Source organism: Dipodomys spectabilis, unplaced genomic scaffold, assembly GCF_019054845.1.
Source record: "Dipodomys spectabilis isolate Male_0828 unplaced genomic scaffold, ASM1905484v1 ptg000085l, whole genome shotgun sequence".
In the NCBI taxonomy this organism is placed as follows: Eukaryota; Metazoa; Chordata; class Mammalia; order Rodentia; family Heteromyidae; genus Dipodomys; species Dipodomys spectabilis.
Window position 1 is genome coordinate 4,708,157 of NW_024870762.1, and position 16,314 is coordinate 4,724,470.

The 16,314-nt window shown below is 50.0% G+C and overlaps 2 protein-coding genes across 2 annotated transcripts; one reads left to right on the forward strand and one right to left on the reverse strand.

The window, feature by feature from the left end:
- Positions 1–351: 351 nt before the first annotated feature.
- On the reverse strand, positions 352–6,393 carry Psmb9 (proteasome 20S subunit beta 9). The gene is made up of 6 exons (XM_042684327.1): positions 6,272–6,393; positions 4,381–4,448; positions 2,726–2,857; positions 2,016–2,145; positions 1,601–1,742; positions 352–531 (listed from the first exon to the last, which is right to left on the reverse strand). The coding sequence occupies exons 1-6, from the start codon at positions 6,329–6,331 to the stop codon at positions 404–406; spliced, it is 660 nt and encodes a 219-aa protein (XP_042540261.1). The 5' UTR covers positions 6,332–6,393; the 3' UTR covers positions 352–403.
- A 536-nt stretch (positions 6,394–6,929) lies between these two features.
- Positions 6,930–15,854, forward strand: Tap1 (transporter 1, ATP binding cassette subfamily B member). The gene is made up of 11 exons (XM_042684328.1): positions 6,930–7,659; positions 8,202–8,316; positions 8,427–8,557; positions 9,831–10,036; positions 10,432–10,629; positions 11,587–11,715; positions 11,857–12,045; positions 12,982–13,155; positions 13,374–13,536; positions 13,817–13,953; positions 15,024–15,854. Exons 1-11 carry the CDS (start codon positions 7,113–7,115, stop codon positions 15,228–15,230), a joined length of 2,196 nt encoding a protein of 731 aa, XP_042540262.1. The 5' UTR covers positions 6,930–7,112; the 3' UTR covers positions 15,231–15,854.
- Positions 15,855–16,314: the final 460 nt, after the last annotated feature.

Genomic DNA, 16,314 nt, shown 5'->3' on the forward strand with positions numbered 1-16,314 from the left:
CTGGGTCTGGGCACTGAACTTGAGCTTCTTTTGCTCAAGGCTAGCACCCTGCCACTTGAGCCACAGTGCCACTTCTGGCTTTTTCTGTTTAATATGGCACTGAGGAATCGAACCCAGGGCTTCCTGCATGCTAGGCAAGCACTCTACCACTAAGCCACATTCCCAGCCCCTGTGAGAATTTTTATGGTCTGTAGTTCTTAAAAATCAAGGACTCGCTCTCCTTCTAGTGTACTATTCTCTCCTTTCTCTGTGAAAGCTGCTTTAGACTCGGGATGACGGAATAAAAGGAATGTGCAGACGTCTGGAGGCCAGCCCCATCCTTGATATCTATTTCCCATTGACCACATCGGCTTCTAGTCCTAGAGAGTTTATTACAAATGAGGAAGGGATGTTGGAGGAAGATTCACTCATCATAGAACTTGGGCAGTTCATTCCCCAGGATTACGCGGTGGTCCACGCCAGCGGCTGTGATGGTAGCCAGGTAGATGACGCCCCCACTGGAGCCATCCCGGCCCATGGCCAGAGCGATAGCTACAGGAGAATTCAAGTCAAAGAGAAGAGGCGAGAATGGCTTAGCTTCAAAAATAGTTTCCTTTCCCTCCTGTCCATTCACCACGTTCCCCTCAATGCCCACCTTCCAGAGAGACATATTCAGTGGTGTGTTGATAAGCCAGCTTCAAAAAACAAAAACAAAAAAAAAAAATGAAGGGCAAGGAATGTGGCTTAGTGGTAGAGTGGGTTCAATTCTTTGCTACCACATAAACACAATAAATAAATAATTTTTTTGAGCCAGAAGTGGCACTGTGGCTCAAATAGAAGAGTGCTAGCCTTGAGCACAAAGAGGCTCAGGGACAGTGCCCAGGCCCTGAATTTAAGCCCCAGCCCTGGCCAAAAAAAAAAAAAAAAAAAGTATCTGCTGTGGCTTAGTGGTTGAGTGTTTGTGTGGGTTCAGTTCTTTGATAACACATAAACAAAAACAAAAAGAAAGAAAATAATATAAAGGATCCGCTTGTGTCCGTGGTATAAATGCTCTTACCAAGATTGTGTTCAAGTTACCAAGCAACTCCTTTAATATTTAACCATCAGGCTGGTTCAAACTAGCCCAGCACACCACTGGTTTTTAGGGTGGCCACACACCCCAACTGGGTTTACTCCAAACAGTCCTGATTCGTCTCATGGTCCCAAAGTCCCATCTAGTTTAGCATTTGTCCTGTCCCTCTTCACCTTTTAAAGTGTCCCAGGTTGGAAGTTAAATTAAAATGGCTATCTATGTATTCTTCTTCTTGTTCCTCATATTCCACTTTTCCTCATGTTCAAAAATCTTCCCCACCAGTGGATCACTCCTGTAATCCTAGCCACTCAGGAGGCTGAGATGTGAGGATTACGATTTGAAGCCAGCCCATTCAGGAAAGTCTGTGAGACACTTATCTCTAATAAACTACTCAGAAAAAGCTGGAAGTGGCACTGTGGCTCAAATGGTAGGGCACTAGCCTGGAGCAAAAAGAGCTCAGGAATAGCACCCAGGCCTCGAGTTCCAAGGTTCAGGAAAAAAAGGAAAAAAATCTTCCCCAGGCACCCTCCACCCCATCTGGTTAGTTACCATCTGTGGTGAAGCGCCTGCACTCTTCAGGAGACATGCCTGGTTTATAAGCTGCGTCCACGTAGCCATATAAATAGGTGCTACCTGAGCCACCAATGGCAAAGGGCTGCCGAGTGAGCATTCCTCCCAGAGTTCCGTACACCTGGGGGAAGAACCAGCAAGTCAGACCAACGCATCACTCAGCCCATCCTTCCCACTGAGATAGGCAGAGAGTCTCTGCTCTGTGCAGTGAAGGCACAGCATTTCCTGCCCCAACCATGAAAGCCGTGGCATCTTTCAGAGGAAGTGTTTATGGGCCTGATTGCTACAACACCATTTGGCTTTCATCTCCCAATAAAGAGCAGTGGGGAAACACTAAGAGAGGGAGGGGGAGAGAGAGAGAGGGAGAGAGAGCATGCGCCTTGGAGGGACTCACTTGGCCCCCTTCCCGATGGTCCCAGCCAGCTACCATGAGGTGTGCTGACAAGTCCTCCCGATATTTGTAGGTGATATTCCTAACCACATTTGCTGCTGCCAAAACAAGCGGAGGTTCTTCCAGTTCCAATCTGAAGGAAATGTTAGGTATAAGGGTCAGTATCATTTTCTTAGGCCCACCCTCTTGTGTCATTACAATAATCCCTGCCAAGTGATACTTGAATCTCCAACTGCAACAGTTCAAATTCCAGTTCCCCTCCCATGTGCTCAGTAGAGCTAGAGTCTCACATCTCCAATCGGGAAGAAGCTTTTAGTGTCCACCCTCTTTTCTTTAGCCCTACCCAGCCAATTCCCAATCATAATTTTCCTTTGTCTGCTGCGACTACCCTTATGGATAAAAGCAGATAAGCTTTACTTTGGTCCCATTGGCCTTGATTTCTCATATTGTAACTGCCTGATACTTTGCTCATCTGTATCATCAAGTTCTTCTCGATTAATTATATTAGGATGGTAGCTTTCACATTCTCTAAACAGCTCCCTGGGGAGGTGGGGGGGGGGATACTCGTATCTCCTCTTTACAGATGTATAAGCTGGTATCGGGAGATTTAGGTGTTCACAAATGCGTTAAGCAGCAATGGAGGTGTTGGAGCAAGATACAGTGCAAGGGTCACACTTGAGTAGAGGGTGGGGTCAGGACCTGGAGTTTCATACCCATGCAGCTCCAGCTGGTAGGCAGCCATGTCGGCCACAGCCTGGGCATCTGCTGCGGAGCCGGAGAGGGCACAGTAGATGCGCTGGTGTAGAGGAGACAGCTTGTCAAATACTCGGTTCACCACTGCTGCTCTGCGGGAAACCAGCCAATAACCATCAGTCTTAGAGTTGTAGGCACTTCTTTTTCTGTCAGTCATGGGATTTGAATTCAAGGCCTGGGCACTGTCCTTGAACTTTCTTTGCTTAAGGCTAGTGCTCTGCCACTTTGAGCTACAGCTCCACATCTGGTTTTCTAGTGGTTAACTAGAAATAAGAATCTCATGGCCTTTCCTGACCATGCTGGATTTGAACCTCCATCCTCAGCTCTCAGACTGCTGAATAGCTAGGATTACAGTTATGAGTCACCAATGTCCAGCTCATTGTAGGAATTTTTAAGGTTAGTTGGTCTAATGTTTCTCAACATTTGAGTTTATTTGACAAGAGAATAGTATAGATGTAATGGTTGGATTAAAGTAGGGAGCAAAAAGTAATCATTGCAGGTAAGTCAGTATTTTAATCAAAAGTAGACTTAATTTTTTATAGCATAACAAAAAACACTGGATTGAGAAAAATGTGTCTCTTACTAGTGTTTCTTTATGAAGCCTCTTGAGAGAGTTATGTCCTATGGAATAGAATGTAGGTAATGTTGATCTAGTCTTTTTTTTTTTGTCGGTTGTGGGGCTTGAACTCTGGGCACTGTCCCTCAGCTCTTCAGCTCAAGGCAAGCACTCTACCACTTGAACCACAGCACCACTTCTGTGCCCAGATGTGCCGTAGGCCAGTCACTATGAATGTGAGAACAAGTTTGGGTCTTGCACCTGCTGTATTCTGCAGGTGCAGAAGTGAGCTCTTTCAGTTTACTCAACAAAAGAAGCGGACAAAAGTTAGCATGGTCAGGAGTCAAGGCAGAAGGAATGCAGCAAGGGATACATAGATAGATTAAAATGAAAGTCTCACGTAAGCAATTTTTGGTCAAGAGGTAAATATTTCTGCAGTCCAGAGAAGAAATATGTACCAGGAGAAGATTGAACTGGGGAGTTGGTGCTTTTATTCCAAGTCAAGAAAAGAATTAAGGAACAGTAAAGGCAAGTAAACTGGTGGTTTATTGGAGATAAGGGTCTCACAGACTTTTCTGCCTGGGCTGGCTTTGAACCACAATCCTCAGATCTCAGTCTCCTGAGTAGCTAGGATTACAGGTGTGAGTCACTGGCATCTGGCTAATCTAGTCTTATATAACTCATTATGCGTGTGATGAAACTGGCTAGGGGAAGACAAGGTTCAAAAAAGTGGTCTCACTTCTGCCTGACAGAACCCATCTTTGAATCTCTAAACATATATGGAAGAAGAGCCCCCCCTCAACCTGCTTCTTGTGTCCCTTTGAGATGCTATTCTTTTATATTCATCTCTGTACAATACAGGGGCAGACTATAAAAGCATACAGATCTTCCTCCATGAATTTCAGAAATCCAAGCACCTACCAACATGACATTATAATAGCTTTTTGGAAAGGTCTGTTCCATTTTCTCAAAGCTCTGGTCTGTCTGCCAGATTTTTCATGAAAAAGTATGTATTTGGGGCCAGTAGCTTCCTTGCAAATGGTAGACAATGGAACTCACCCTGCAGACACCCGGGAGTCAGAACCCATCACCACACCTCCGTCAAATTCTACCGCCATGATGGTTGTCTGCAGAGACAGAGGATGACATATCAAAGCGGGGAGAGAGATTAAAGAAGGGAAAAGGCTCTTTGAAATCTGAGGTGACTGGTTCAAGTCCGTACAGTAATGTAGGCCAGAGCTAGAAACTTTTTCTCTCAATCTTTCCACTTCATTGCTTCATCCTGCATGAGGGATGATCCAGAATCCTAGCCCTACTGTCCCCACGTAGAAATCTTTCACTGTAAGGAGAACGGGGGGGGGGGGGGGGGTGGGGGTCCCTGGAGGCAGAAGTGCTCTGAGTGAGGCAGGGTGGACACTTGTGTGCACTAGTGAAATAGTTCCAACATGGCTGCCTCCTCCTGAGCGCTTTGTGTGCCCAGATGTGCCGTAGGCCAGTCACTATGAACGTGAGAACAAGTTTGGGTCTTGTACCTGCTGTATTCTGCAGGTGCAGAAGTGAGCTCTTTCAGTTTACTCAACAAAAGAAGCGGACAAAAGTTAGCATGGTCAGGAGTCAAGGCAGAAGGAATGCAGCAAGGGATACATAGATAGATTAAAATGAAAGTCTCACGTAAGCAATTTTTGGTCAAGAGGTAAATATTTCTGCAGTCCAGAGAAGAAATATGTACCAGGAGAAGATTGAACTGGGGAGTTGGTGCTTTTATTCCAAGTCAAGAAAAGAATTAAGGAACAGTAAAGGCAAATAAAGCGACACTTTCCCACTCTGGTTGGAGCCTTAAAGATACTTGGTTAAGTTGAATAACTTAACTCAGTTATTCAGTTCATTGAGTTATAGAGAAGAGACGACTTACCCCAATTCACACTGAATTAACAGCAGACCTGGGACGAAAGCCTGTCCCAGGTCTACCCCCTACTCCATTTCCCCCTACTTTCCCCTGCTTTCTGTTTTCTACTTTCCACTGCCTATTTGGAAGGGAAGGGAGAGTTCCCAATTTCTGAATGGTTCCAACTGCTACTTTTCTGGCTACCCCATGCCTCACTCTGACCCGCAGGGATCCCTCCCCCCTGCACACCCCCCCCCCACAGCGTGCTTTCTATATGTGGACTTACCATGAATGAATGAAAGACCCCATACTCCACCCTAAAGTCCCTTCCTCTATAAACAAGCCAACCTCCACGTCAAATGGCGGTGGTAGTCAGAGCAGAAGCCCGCCAGCCTTGGGGACTTCCACCACCCGCCCTGTGCGCCCAGCCTGGTTAAAGTTCCTCAGCAGTCATGACAGTCGTCAGGGGTTGAGTAGGGTTGCACCAGGACCAGGCCGGGGAGGGGGCGGGGGGAGAGTGTCTTCCTGGGCCTCTGGGGAATAACATCACTCACAACCACACCGACTCATGCAAAATCCCCGTTACGCGTGCCGGGGGTGCTAGTTATCCCGGGTTGCTTCAATCACGATGTGCAGGATGAGTTGGTCCTTGAATTTCTTTTCTCCCAAGTACTATCTCTACTTCTTCCGGGGCTCCCCTTCCCCCTCCGTTTGCATGCTCCCCGTTTGCATGGTCCCTAGCCCCTCACTTGTTTTCTGCCAGCCTCCACTGCCCAGAGCTGAGCGAAAGCGAAAGCGTCTCGGGGCCCGCTTCCCCGACGCGGCCCGCAGGACGCACAGCCGGCCTTCCCGGCAGCCTGGCCCGCCCCAGCCCTTCGCCCACCGCCGGACACCCGCGTCGGGAAGGGGAGCACACGCTGTCCTGGCGGCGGGCGAGCCTGGATGCTGCCCTAAGCTTCTATGAGTCTCGCTATTCGCTTCCCGGCACTTGCACGGTCCCCCCAGACCCCTTATCGCCCCACTTCCTCCACCTCTCTGCCGACCCTCAGATCCAGAGCCATTTACCCCTGTGTGGACTTCGCCGGTCGGGGCGAAGTCCCAGGCAGGTGCTCCAGCTCGCAGCATCCCAGCCTGGCAGCGCCGCGTTCGGGGCGGACTGGAGCCACCGCTTCCCACACGCGCGCTGCGCGCACCTGCGGCCCCGCCCCCTCGCCCGCCCGCCAGGGGGCGCCCGCGCCCGCCCCGCCCGGCCGCCCGCGCCGCTAACCCGGGCCGGGCGCGTCTGCCCGGAGACAGGTGACGCCAGAGCCAGATTTCACGCAAGGATCCGAAAAAGGCGAGAAGAGGAGGAGCCGAGAGGAAGGGTGGGCGTGGTGGAGAACGCGGGACCGGGGAATACCAGCCGGACTCTGAGCTGTGGGAGTCACGCCGGCTCCCCCACTGCATTCGAGGCGGGTCACCGTGGGCCCCATATATTCATTCGGGGTGGGTCGTGTGGCCCCCATATAGTGGGGGTCGATCCCGGTGGCCCCATATTCTGGGCGGGTCACTGTGGCCCCATATTCAGGGTGGGTCATTGTTGCCCCCATATTCTGGGCGGGCCATGATGCCCCATACTCTGGGGGATCACGGTGGCCCCCATGAAGTCGGGGTGGGTCACCGTGGCCCCACGCTCTGGGCGGGGCAGGGCGGGCCCCGTGCTCTGGGCGGGGCACCGAGGCAGGGAGGGGCCCCGGGTTACCGCGGCCGCTTTCAATTTCCTTTTCCCCTAAAAGGCTGCGCTTCCCAGCAGCGCCGCCGGGATCACCGGTTCCCGGGACTTTCCACCCCCCCCCCCCCACGAGCTTGTGATCCCGGCCTCGCTGGACACGGACAGCACCCCGAGGCCGCTGTCCAGCCGGAGCCCATGGCGGGCGCCGGCGTCTCCCGACCCTTCCCCGCATGGGTCGGGGCCGCGCTGCTGCTGCTCGCAGACTGGGCGCTGCTCCGGCCCGCGCTGCCCGGGATGTTCTCCCGGCTGATGCCCGCGGCGGGGCCGCTGCTCCAGATCTGGGCGGTGGGTCTGAGCCGCTGGGCCACGCTGTGGCTGGGGGTCCACGGGGTGCTCAGGGCGACGGCTCCCCGCGAGGGCGCAGACTCGGCGGCCCGCGGGTGGCTGGTCGCCGCGCAGCCCGTGGCGGCGGCGCTGGGCCTGGCGCTGCCGGGGCTTGCTTCGTTCCGAGAGCTGCGCTCGTGGGGAGCCCTCGGCGGCGCCCGGGCTCTGCACTGGGGCAGTCGCTCAGACGCCTTCCTTCTGGGCTACGCGGCCGCCCTGCCCGCGGTCGCCCTGTGGCACAAGCTGGGGAGTCTGTGGGCGCCCCCGGGAGTTGCCGCGCGCCGGCTTCTCGGCTGCCTGGGCTCAGAGATCCGCCGCGTCGCGTTGGTCCTGGCCCTGCTGGTCCTCTCCTGTCTTGGTAAGGGCGCAAGGGGTCCGGGTAGGGGCAGAGGGGACGGAGCGAGGGGCCCGTGGTGGCCTGGCTCAGCGAGGAAATGCGGAGCACAGGACGGCAGCCTGGCCTAGATCCTGAGACCACTTCAGAGTGGGATGGAGTCCGGGACTGGGAAGCTGTCGGGGATCGAGGCTGGTCCGGGCTGCTGGGACCAATCATGTCCATCACTGAGGGTCGGTTGTGTTTTGTTTTGTTTTTCCATCGGTCTTGGGGCTTGAACTCCGGGCTTGGGCGCTGTCCCTGAGCTCTTCAGCTCATAGGCGAGTGCTCCACCACTTGAGCCACACCACCACTTCAGAGAGGGTTTTTGACGCCAAGATCTCTGCCCATGCCCCATTGTGGCGGGCTTTCCGCACAGGTTTAAGACCATGGAGTCGGTGTATTCTTTCTGTCACTGCCTGCTAGGAAAATTGGCAAAGGAAGAGGGGGTAGGCAGGGACAGTTCAGACAAGAGCTGACTTGCTCAGGCAATGTGACAGACAGATGTGGTGTCTCTCTCTTCCCAGGGGAGATGGCCATTCCATTCTTCACTGGCCGCCTTACTGACTGGATTCAACAGGATAAGACCACCTCTGCCTTCACCCGAAACATAACTCTTATGTCCGTGCTCACCATAGCCAGGTCTGGGTGCTAAGAATGGGGAGCCCTAGGAAAGAGGGGATTGGACATTGGGACCTTCTTCCCCCCTCCCCCCGCAGCACACTCTGACCTTCCTCTCCGACTCTTTCTAGTGCGGTGCTGGAGTTCGTGGGTGATGGGATCTATAACAGAACCACGGGCCATGTGCACAGCCACTTGCAGGGAGAGGTCTTTCGAGCTGTCCTGCGCCAGGAGACTGAGTTTTTTGCGCAGAACCAAACAGGTTTTATTTGAAATATTTTCATTATATAGCTTTATAATTGCTTTCCTTCTCTCTCTCTCTCTCTCTCTCTCTCTCTCCCTCTCTCTCCCTCTCTCCCCCCCCCCTCTCTCAACTCAGGACCTGGACACTGACCCTTGGCTTTTTCATTCAAGGCTAATGCTCTACTACTTGAGCCACACCTCCACGTCTTGCATTTTAGTGAGTAATTGGAGAGATGCATTTCATGAACTGTGAAGCTCAGATCTTAGTCACCTGATTAGCTGTGATTATAGGCACACTGGTACTCAGCTCATACAGGCTCTTTTACTTACAACCTGTATCAATCTCTCTTTCCTTTTGTGTGTGTGTGTGTGTGTGTGTGTGTGTGCGCGCACACACACACACACACACACACATTGTAATTCCTTATTTCTTATTCTATCTCAGGAACAAAATATTGTCCCCATGGGGCTGGGAAGGTGGCTCAGTGGTAGAGCGCTTGCCTTACGTGCATGAGGCCCTGGGTTCGATTCCTCAGCACCACATAAGCAAAAATAAAAAAGCCAGAAGTGGCGCTGTGGCTCAAGTGGTAGAGTGCTAGCCTTGAGCTGAAGAGCTGAGGGACAGCTCCCAGGCCCTGAGTTCAGACCCCACGACCTGACCCCCCCCCAAAAAAAAATATTGTCCCCTTTTGCTTTCAGAGAAACCTAGAATTTTCATTGGGAATTTCCCATAAATCTAAGTCCCATAAGTCTTATTTGTGCTAATGACACATGGGAGTAGATTTGTCCTTAGATTAAAAACTTCAGAATTTCAAACCTGTACAATTGAGATTATGAAGTCCAGCTTCTTTGTTCACAGGAAGGCAACTGAGATCTAGACCCTCGATGCTGAAACTCGCACAGTTATATAGGGCCAGAGATAAACTTGGAGCTGGACCCCGCAACTTGATGTTCATCAGAGTGCTTATTATAGACTCCCAGATCTGTTCCTAGACTTTTTCCTATCTGCAATGTCAGCTTTATGACCTGCATTGGACATACAAATTCCTTAAGGAACAGAAAACCTCCTGAGAAATGAAAATGTGCATGTGTGTCAATGTCTTTATAATTAAAAATGAAGGTTTCGGCTAGGTTTTTCTTCTCTAAAACCCATTTTTCTGGCACTGAGGTTTCCATACCTCCCCCAAGCCCTTAAGACACCATGTTGACACCCTGCCCGGACCCCTGTCTCTTTATTGGTTCATCTTATCGCTCTGACTCTGTCTCATTCACTCAACTCTCAATCCTGGCAGGTGCCATCACATCTCGAGTAACAGATAATACGTCCAACGTGTGTGAGTCTCTGAGCGAGAAACTGAGTCTCCTGATGTGGTACCTGGTGCGAGGGCTGTGTCTCTTGGGGTTCATGCTCTGGGGGTCACTGTCCCTCACCATGGTCACCTTGGCCTTCCTGCCTGTGCTTATCCTTCTGCCTGCGAAGATGGGAGAACTGTACAAGGTATGTCCAAAGGAGTTGGGCCGCCCACAATGGATCTTCGTCTCCCAGATTTAGACTCAGTTCCTCTCTGATTGTTTTCAGCATGACTTTCCTCCACCCTCACTGGTTGCCATTACCATGGAGCTTCTAGTCCCTGTAATGTTCTTAGATTGCCTGTCGTTTGATCTCTATATTCTATCCAAACTTTAGTCCACATCCTAACCTTAAGCATATGATCACCAACTAATTTGGAGTCATTTTTCTCTTCCTCACTTCTCTTTAGTGACTGGTAATATAGCAAGCTCTTTTTTTTTTCTCTTGTCCACCTGCTCTTCTTGACTTTAATTTCAAACCTGAATTTGAGCGCTTCTTGTGGTTTGCTAGCTCCGGGTGACATCCTTTGTTTGTCTCCACAGTCAGTGGAAGTACAGAAGCGGAAAGCTCTGGCAGAGGCAAGCCAAGTAGCCATTGAGGCCCTATCAGCTATGCCTACAGTGCGGAGCTTTGCCAATGAGGAGGGAGAGGCCCAGAAGTTTAGGAATAAACTGGAAGAACTGAAGACACTCAGCCAGAAGGAGGCCCTGGGCCTTGTAGCCAACGTCTGGACCACCAGTGTGAGTATCAAGAGACGAATGCCTATTCCTTTGTCCCTAAGATGCCTTAATTCTGTTCCATTTCCCAACTCTGTGTTCCATTTCTCCTCCACTGGAGAATGGTCAGTTCCATGTTTTCTTCCTAGCAACCTGATGATCAGTTACTCTCAGTGTTCCTAGCCCACTTACCCTTTGTAGAGATGCTAAGCTTTTTCCTCTCACTGTTAGTACATGTGATCCCACAGCTATGTATTAGAGAGATGCTATGTCTCTCAGTCCTAGGAGACTCCCTTTGTCTCTCTGGGGAAGCTCAGAGAACCATAATATTTCTGTCAGTGTCTGCTTCAAGCTAGTACTGGGTGGAGGGTGTCTACAATGTAGTCAAAAAGAACTGAGCCAGCAATACCTTTTCTGAGATTGTTGTCTCATTAAAAAAAAGCAATGATAAAGTTTCTCTTACAGAGGCTATTAATATGGGTATTACCTAATAGCCTATTTGTGAAAGCCTTTGGTAAAGAGAAAAATGCTCCCTACACAGAGTGACAATGGTGATGGTGATGAAGATAAGATTCTGTGGCCTTCCAATATCATGTGAATTACACCTTGTGGGTCTTATGTTTCATTGGTTTATTCTGAGGCTTGAGCTTCTACTGATTTTATGGAGAAAGGGACAATGTAGCTGGGCACTGGTGGCTCGTGCCTGTAATCCTAGCTTCTTAAGAGGCTGAGAGCTGAGGATCAAAGTTGAAAGTCAGCCAGGGCAGAAAAGCCCAGGAAACTCTTATCTCCAATTAGCCACCAGAAAACCAGAGGTGGCTCAAAGTGGCAGAGCACTAGAGCCCAGGCCCTGAGTTCAAGCCTCACAGCCAACAACAAGAAGAAAAGGCAGGGGGAGTTTAAATCTCTGGGATAATCATGCTGCCTTGTGTCCTTCTGACTTTTCTACCATGATTCCTTTCACCTGTGGTCTCTCTACAGATCTCAGGGATGCTGCTGAAAGTGGGCATTCTGTACCTCGGCGGGAAGCTGGTGACAAGAGGGGCTCTAAGCAGTGGGAACCTTGTCACATTTGTTCTCTACCAGATCCAGTTCACCACAGCTGTGGAGGTAAGGTCCTTGCAATTTCACCCGGCAGTGTTGTCTCTAACCTCTTCCTTCACCACCTGTGCCCTTGGCTCTTGCATTATACATGCTGCCTAGCAGGTTAGGTCTCCCCACCTGACTCGCATTATTATATCACATTTCCAGGTACTGCTGAACTACTACCCCGAGGTCCAGAAGGCTGTGGGCTCCTCAGAAGAAGTATTTGAGTACCTGGACCGAACGCCTCGCTGCCTGCCCAGTGGTTTGTTGTCCCCCTTAAACATTCAGGGCCTTGTCCAGTTCCAAGATGTCTCCTTTGCTTATTCAAGCTGTCCGGACGCCCCAGTACTGCAGGTACAGCCTACCAGTCCCAATATCCCACCCATCTCCATCCTAAAGTTTCTTCCAGTTATTAGCCTGCTTAGTACCAAACTCTGGTCCTTCCTAACCCTTCAAATGCAATGAATAGCATGGTTTGTCTTAGAAGTCATCCCCAACCCCAATCATCCAAGAATTGCCATAGTGAAATCTGTTTGCAATCCTTCCTTCCTTCCTTTCCTTCTTTCTTTCCTTCCTTCCTTCCCTTCCTTCTTTCTCTTTTTCCTTCTCTTTCTCCGTCTCTTCCTCCTTCTCTTCCTCCCTTCCTTTCTTTCTTCCTTCCTTCCTCCCTCCCCTTCCCTACCTCCTTTCTTCTTTCCCTCTTTCCTTCCTTCCTTCCTTTCTTCCTTCTTCCCTCCCTCCCTCCCCTCCTCTCTCCCTCTTTCCTTCCTTCCCTCCTTCTTTTCTTTTGGCAGTCAGGTTTGAATTCTGGGCCTGGACACTGTCCCTGAGCTTTTGTGCTCAAGGCTAGCACTCTACCACTTGAGCCACAATTCTACTTCTGGCTTTTTGTTGGTTAATTGGAAATGAGTCTCCCAGACTTTCCTGCCTGGCTTCAAATCTTGATCCTCAGTTCTCAGCCTTCTAAGTAGCTAGGATGACAGGCAGGAGCCAGTGGTGCTTGGCTCCTTTTGCGACACCCCTCCCACGCTTCCTGGTAGAAAGCCTCCTGTGTATATGGTAGAGTTATGCTTCATTTTGCCTTTGTCTTTGCTACATCTTCTTTCCATCTCCTCCTTGGGAGGAATCATCCCAGAAATCTGCACAGGGGAAGTAGGAATAGCTGTATTTCCCCATTTGCCTCCATTTTCCTCTGAAAAAAAAAAAAAAGAGAAACAGTATAATGACACAATGATACTGTCAAGGTAAAGGGACTAATCACCTCTTATTGGGTGATTCTCTACCCCCCAGGGGCTGACGTTCACCCTGCGTCCTGGGGAGGTGACAGCGCTGGTGGGACCCAATGGGTCAGGGAAGAGCACCGTGGCTGCCCTGCTGCAGAACCTGTACCAGCCCACCCAGGGGCAGGTGCTGCTGGATGGAGAGCCCATCTCCCAGTATGAGCACCGCTACCTGCACAGACAAGTAAGCACGAAGGCGGCATGGAGAAGGGGAGGAGTATTGAATGAGAAGAACATTCTCCTTGAGCACACTGAAAGAGAATTGGGTGTGGGGGGAGGGCATTGGGTGGAGAGGGAGGTTTGGTTGATAGAAGACATACTTTCTGTTTTCAGTCTTCAATCTCGAGAGCACCATTCTCCTGAGGTCTTCATTCTGTGACACTCCATCATATTTCATCTCAGGTGGCTGCTGTGGGACAAGAACCACAACTGTTTGGCAGAAGCGTGCGAGAGAATATTGCTTATGGCCTGATCGAGAAACCACCTCTGGAGGAAATCATGGCGGCTGCACTGGAGTCTGGCGCCCATCATTTCATCTGTAGACTCCCTCAGGGTTACGACACAGGTACTTGGCCATCTCCCCTCTGGACAGCTTTACTGAGAACCCAATAATCTTGACTCTACTCCAGAGTTCTTCCTGCACCAAGGGCATCAATTTGAAAGTGTAGGATCTTGCTCCCATCGCTTCTGTATCTTCACATTGAAGAGCTGGACCAACCTTCCCAGAATTCCCCTCTCTCGTTGCATCTATCAGACTTTGATATGTGTGTGTGTGTGTGTGTGTGTGTGAGTGTGTGTGTGCACATGTAGCTATACGGCTCTCACCTGGGTGCTTCTCTCTGCAGAGGCAGGTGAGGATGGAAGCCAGCTGTCGGGAGGGCAGCGTCAGGCAGTGGCCATGGCCCGAGCACTGATCCGGAAGCCTTGTGTACTCATCCTGGATGATGCCACCAGTGCTCTGGATGCTGATAGCCGGTTACGGGTGAGAAAACCATCTCTTTCAGCAGTACAGAGGCTTGAACTCAGTACTTTGAGCTTGCTAGGAAGGTGCTTCACCTCCTGAACCATACCCTAGCTTTTTGCTTTAGTTATTTCTTTCAGATAGGACCTTGGAAACGATCCTCCTATGTAGGCCCTCCTTTACATTTTGCTTGGGTTGGCCTTGAAAGTTGATTCTCCTAATCTCCACTTCCTAAATAGCCAGGATTCCAGGTGTGTGCTACCATGCCCAGCAAGAGAGCCATCTTTTTAATGCATAGGCCTCACTGCCTCTTATCTCCTTTATCAAATTATATCAACATGATTAGAATTTTTAATTCCTATTAACTATCTATAGATACTGAATCTTTTCAGACCAAACATAAAGAAAATGCCACCCTAATAATTTTAACCAGGTTGTACTATGTGTTTGACCTGCTACTAAGCCCTTTACATGTCCTGTGTAACTCAATTTATTCATCATGAGGCCTGATGGGATGAGCATCACTATCCTTACTGTATGGATGACTGTATGGAGACTAAGAGACGTTCTATCACCTACTCAAGGTGACCCAAGTGTTGAGTAGTACACCCTGGGCCCAATTCAGATCTATATGACTTGAATGTGCATGCTTTTTATCACTAAACCACATTTTCTAAAGTTCTACTATAAAAATTTCCAGTCCACAGGTAGAGAGGAGAGACGTCAACACCCTTCATACTTCTTTTATAGGCTTCACCATAGACTCCAACAACTCTGTGTGTGTGTGTGTGTGTGTGTGTGTGTGTGTGTGTGAACTCAGGGCCTGAATGCTATTCCTTAGCTTTTTGCTCAAGGCTGGGCACACCTCCATTTTTGGTGATTAATTGGAGTACGTCTCTCTCAGATTTATCTGACTAGGATAGTTTTAAGCCTCAATCCTAAAATCTCAGCTTCCTGGGTAGCTAGGATTACAGGCTTGAACTACCAGCCCCTGGCTAGGACTACGATTTTTATCTCAGTTGTGCCACCCATTTTATCCCATTTGCACTAACTGTGTGTGTGTGTGTGTGTGTGTGTGTGTGTCTCCTCAGGTCCAGCAGCTCCTGTACACAAGCCCTACACGGCACTCTCGCTCGGTGCTTCTCATCACCCAGCATCTCAGCTTGGTGGAGCAGGCTGACCACATCCTCTTTCTGAAAGGAGGTGCCATCTGTGAGCAGGGCACCCACCAGCAGCTCATGGAGAAGAGGGGATTGTACTGGGCCATGGTGGAGGCTTCTGCAGCTGCTCCAGAGTGAAAGACTTTCTGAACTTGCACCCTACCTTTCCCTCCACTTTCTTCTGCTCTTTGTGATGGATTTGGGAGGGAAGGTCTTAGCAGACCTGCAGGGTAGGCAGCTGTGGGGAGGAGGAGTTGCCCAAATGCAGCTCCTTAGACGGTGCCTAACGTTTGCCACTAGTATTACTTCCTCTCCAAGTGCTCCTGCTCCCCCTGGTTTCCTGCCGGTACTTGGGCTTGATCTCAGGGCCATGATTTTTTTTTTTCCTCTCAAGGTTAGTGCTATATCACTTGAGTCACAGCTCCAGTTTGATTTTTGTTTTGTTTTGGTTTTTTTGCTTGTTAATTGGAAGAGTTTCATGCATTTTTCTTGCCTAGAATGATATCAAATTGGGATCCTCAGATCTCCAGTCCCAAAGTCACCCACTGGCGTCTTGACACCACAGACTTCCAAGAAAGACAAGCATAATTCCAAATGCCTTTATGTAACTGGTAGATGCTTCGGTGAAAATTTGGATGAAATGTTCAGAATATACAGAAAGGGAAGACCAGCTACTTTTTAGTATGACCAAAGGCCTTTGGCATATGGCCCCTACATAGGCTGTAGGTTCTTGATATTTATAATAAAAATAGTGTTTTGTTCTGTGGTGTCCCTGTCTCTGACACTCCCAAAGGGCTCGCTTTGTTTCGTGGTGAAAGATTCAGACTATGTTCCTCTTCAGGGCACCAACAGCTGCGCAGGGACCTTGCAGTGGAAGATGGAAGGTAGACAGGCCAACAGCCAGGCACACTTCTCCATCTTGCTTGCTCAGATCTTTTCTGAAGGGCTCACACGACTCCCTCGCTGTGGGCACCCGCCACCCCCCTACTCCCCCCATCCCTGCGAAAAACAAACCAACCCCAAAACACCCCCCCCCCCCCCAAAATAAAAACACCATACAAAACCCACAACCTTAGGGAAGTAGGTAGGATTATCTGGCCAATCTCTGCCATTGGGGGAGGAGCAAGGATGTGTGACGCAAACAGTTGCTGAGCAGAAGAGGCCAACACAGGTTGCAAAGAGGGGCGGGACTTAGCCGCGCGGTCGTTCAGCCCAGCCGGAG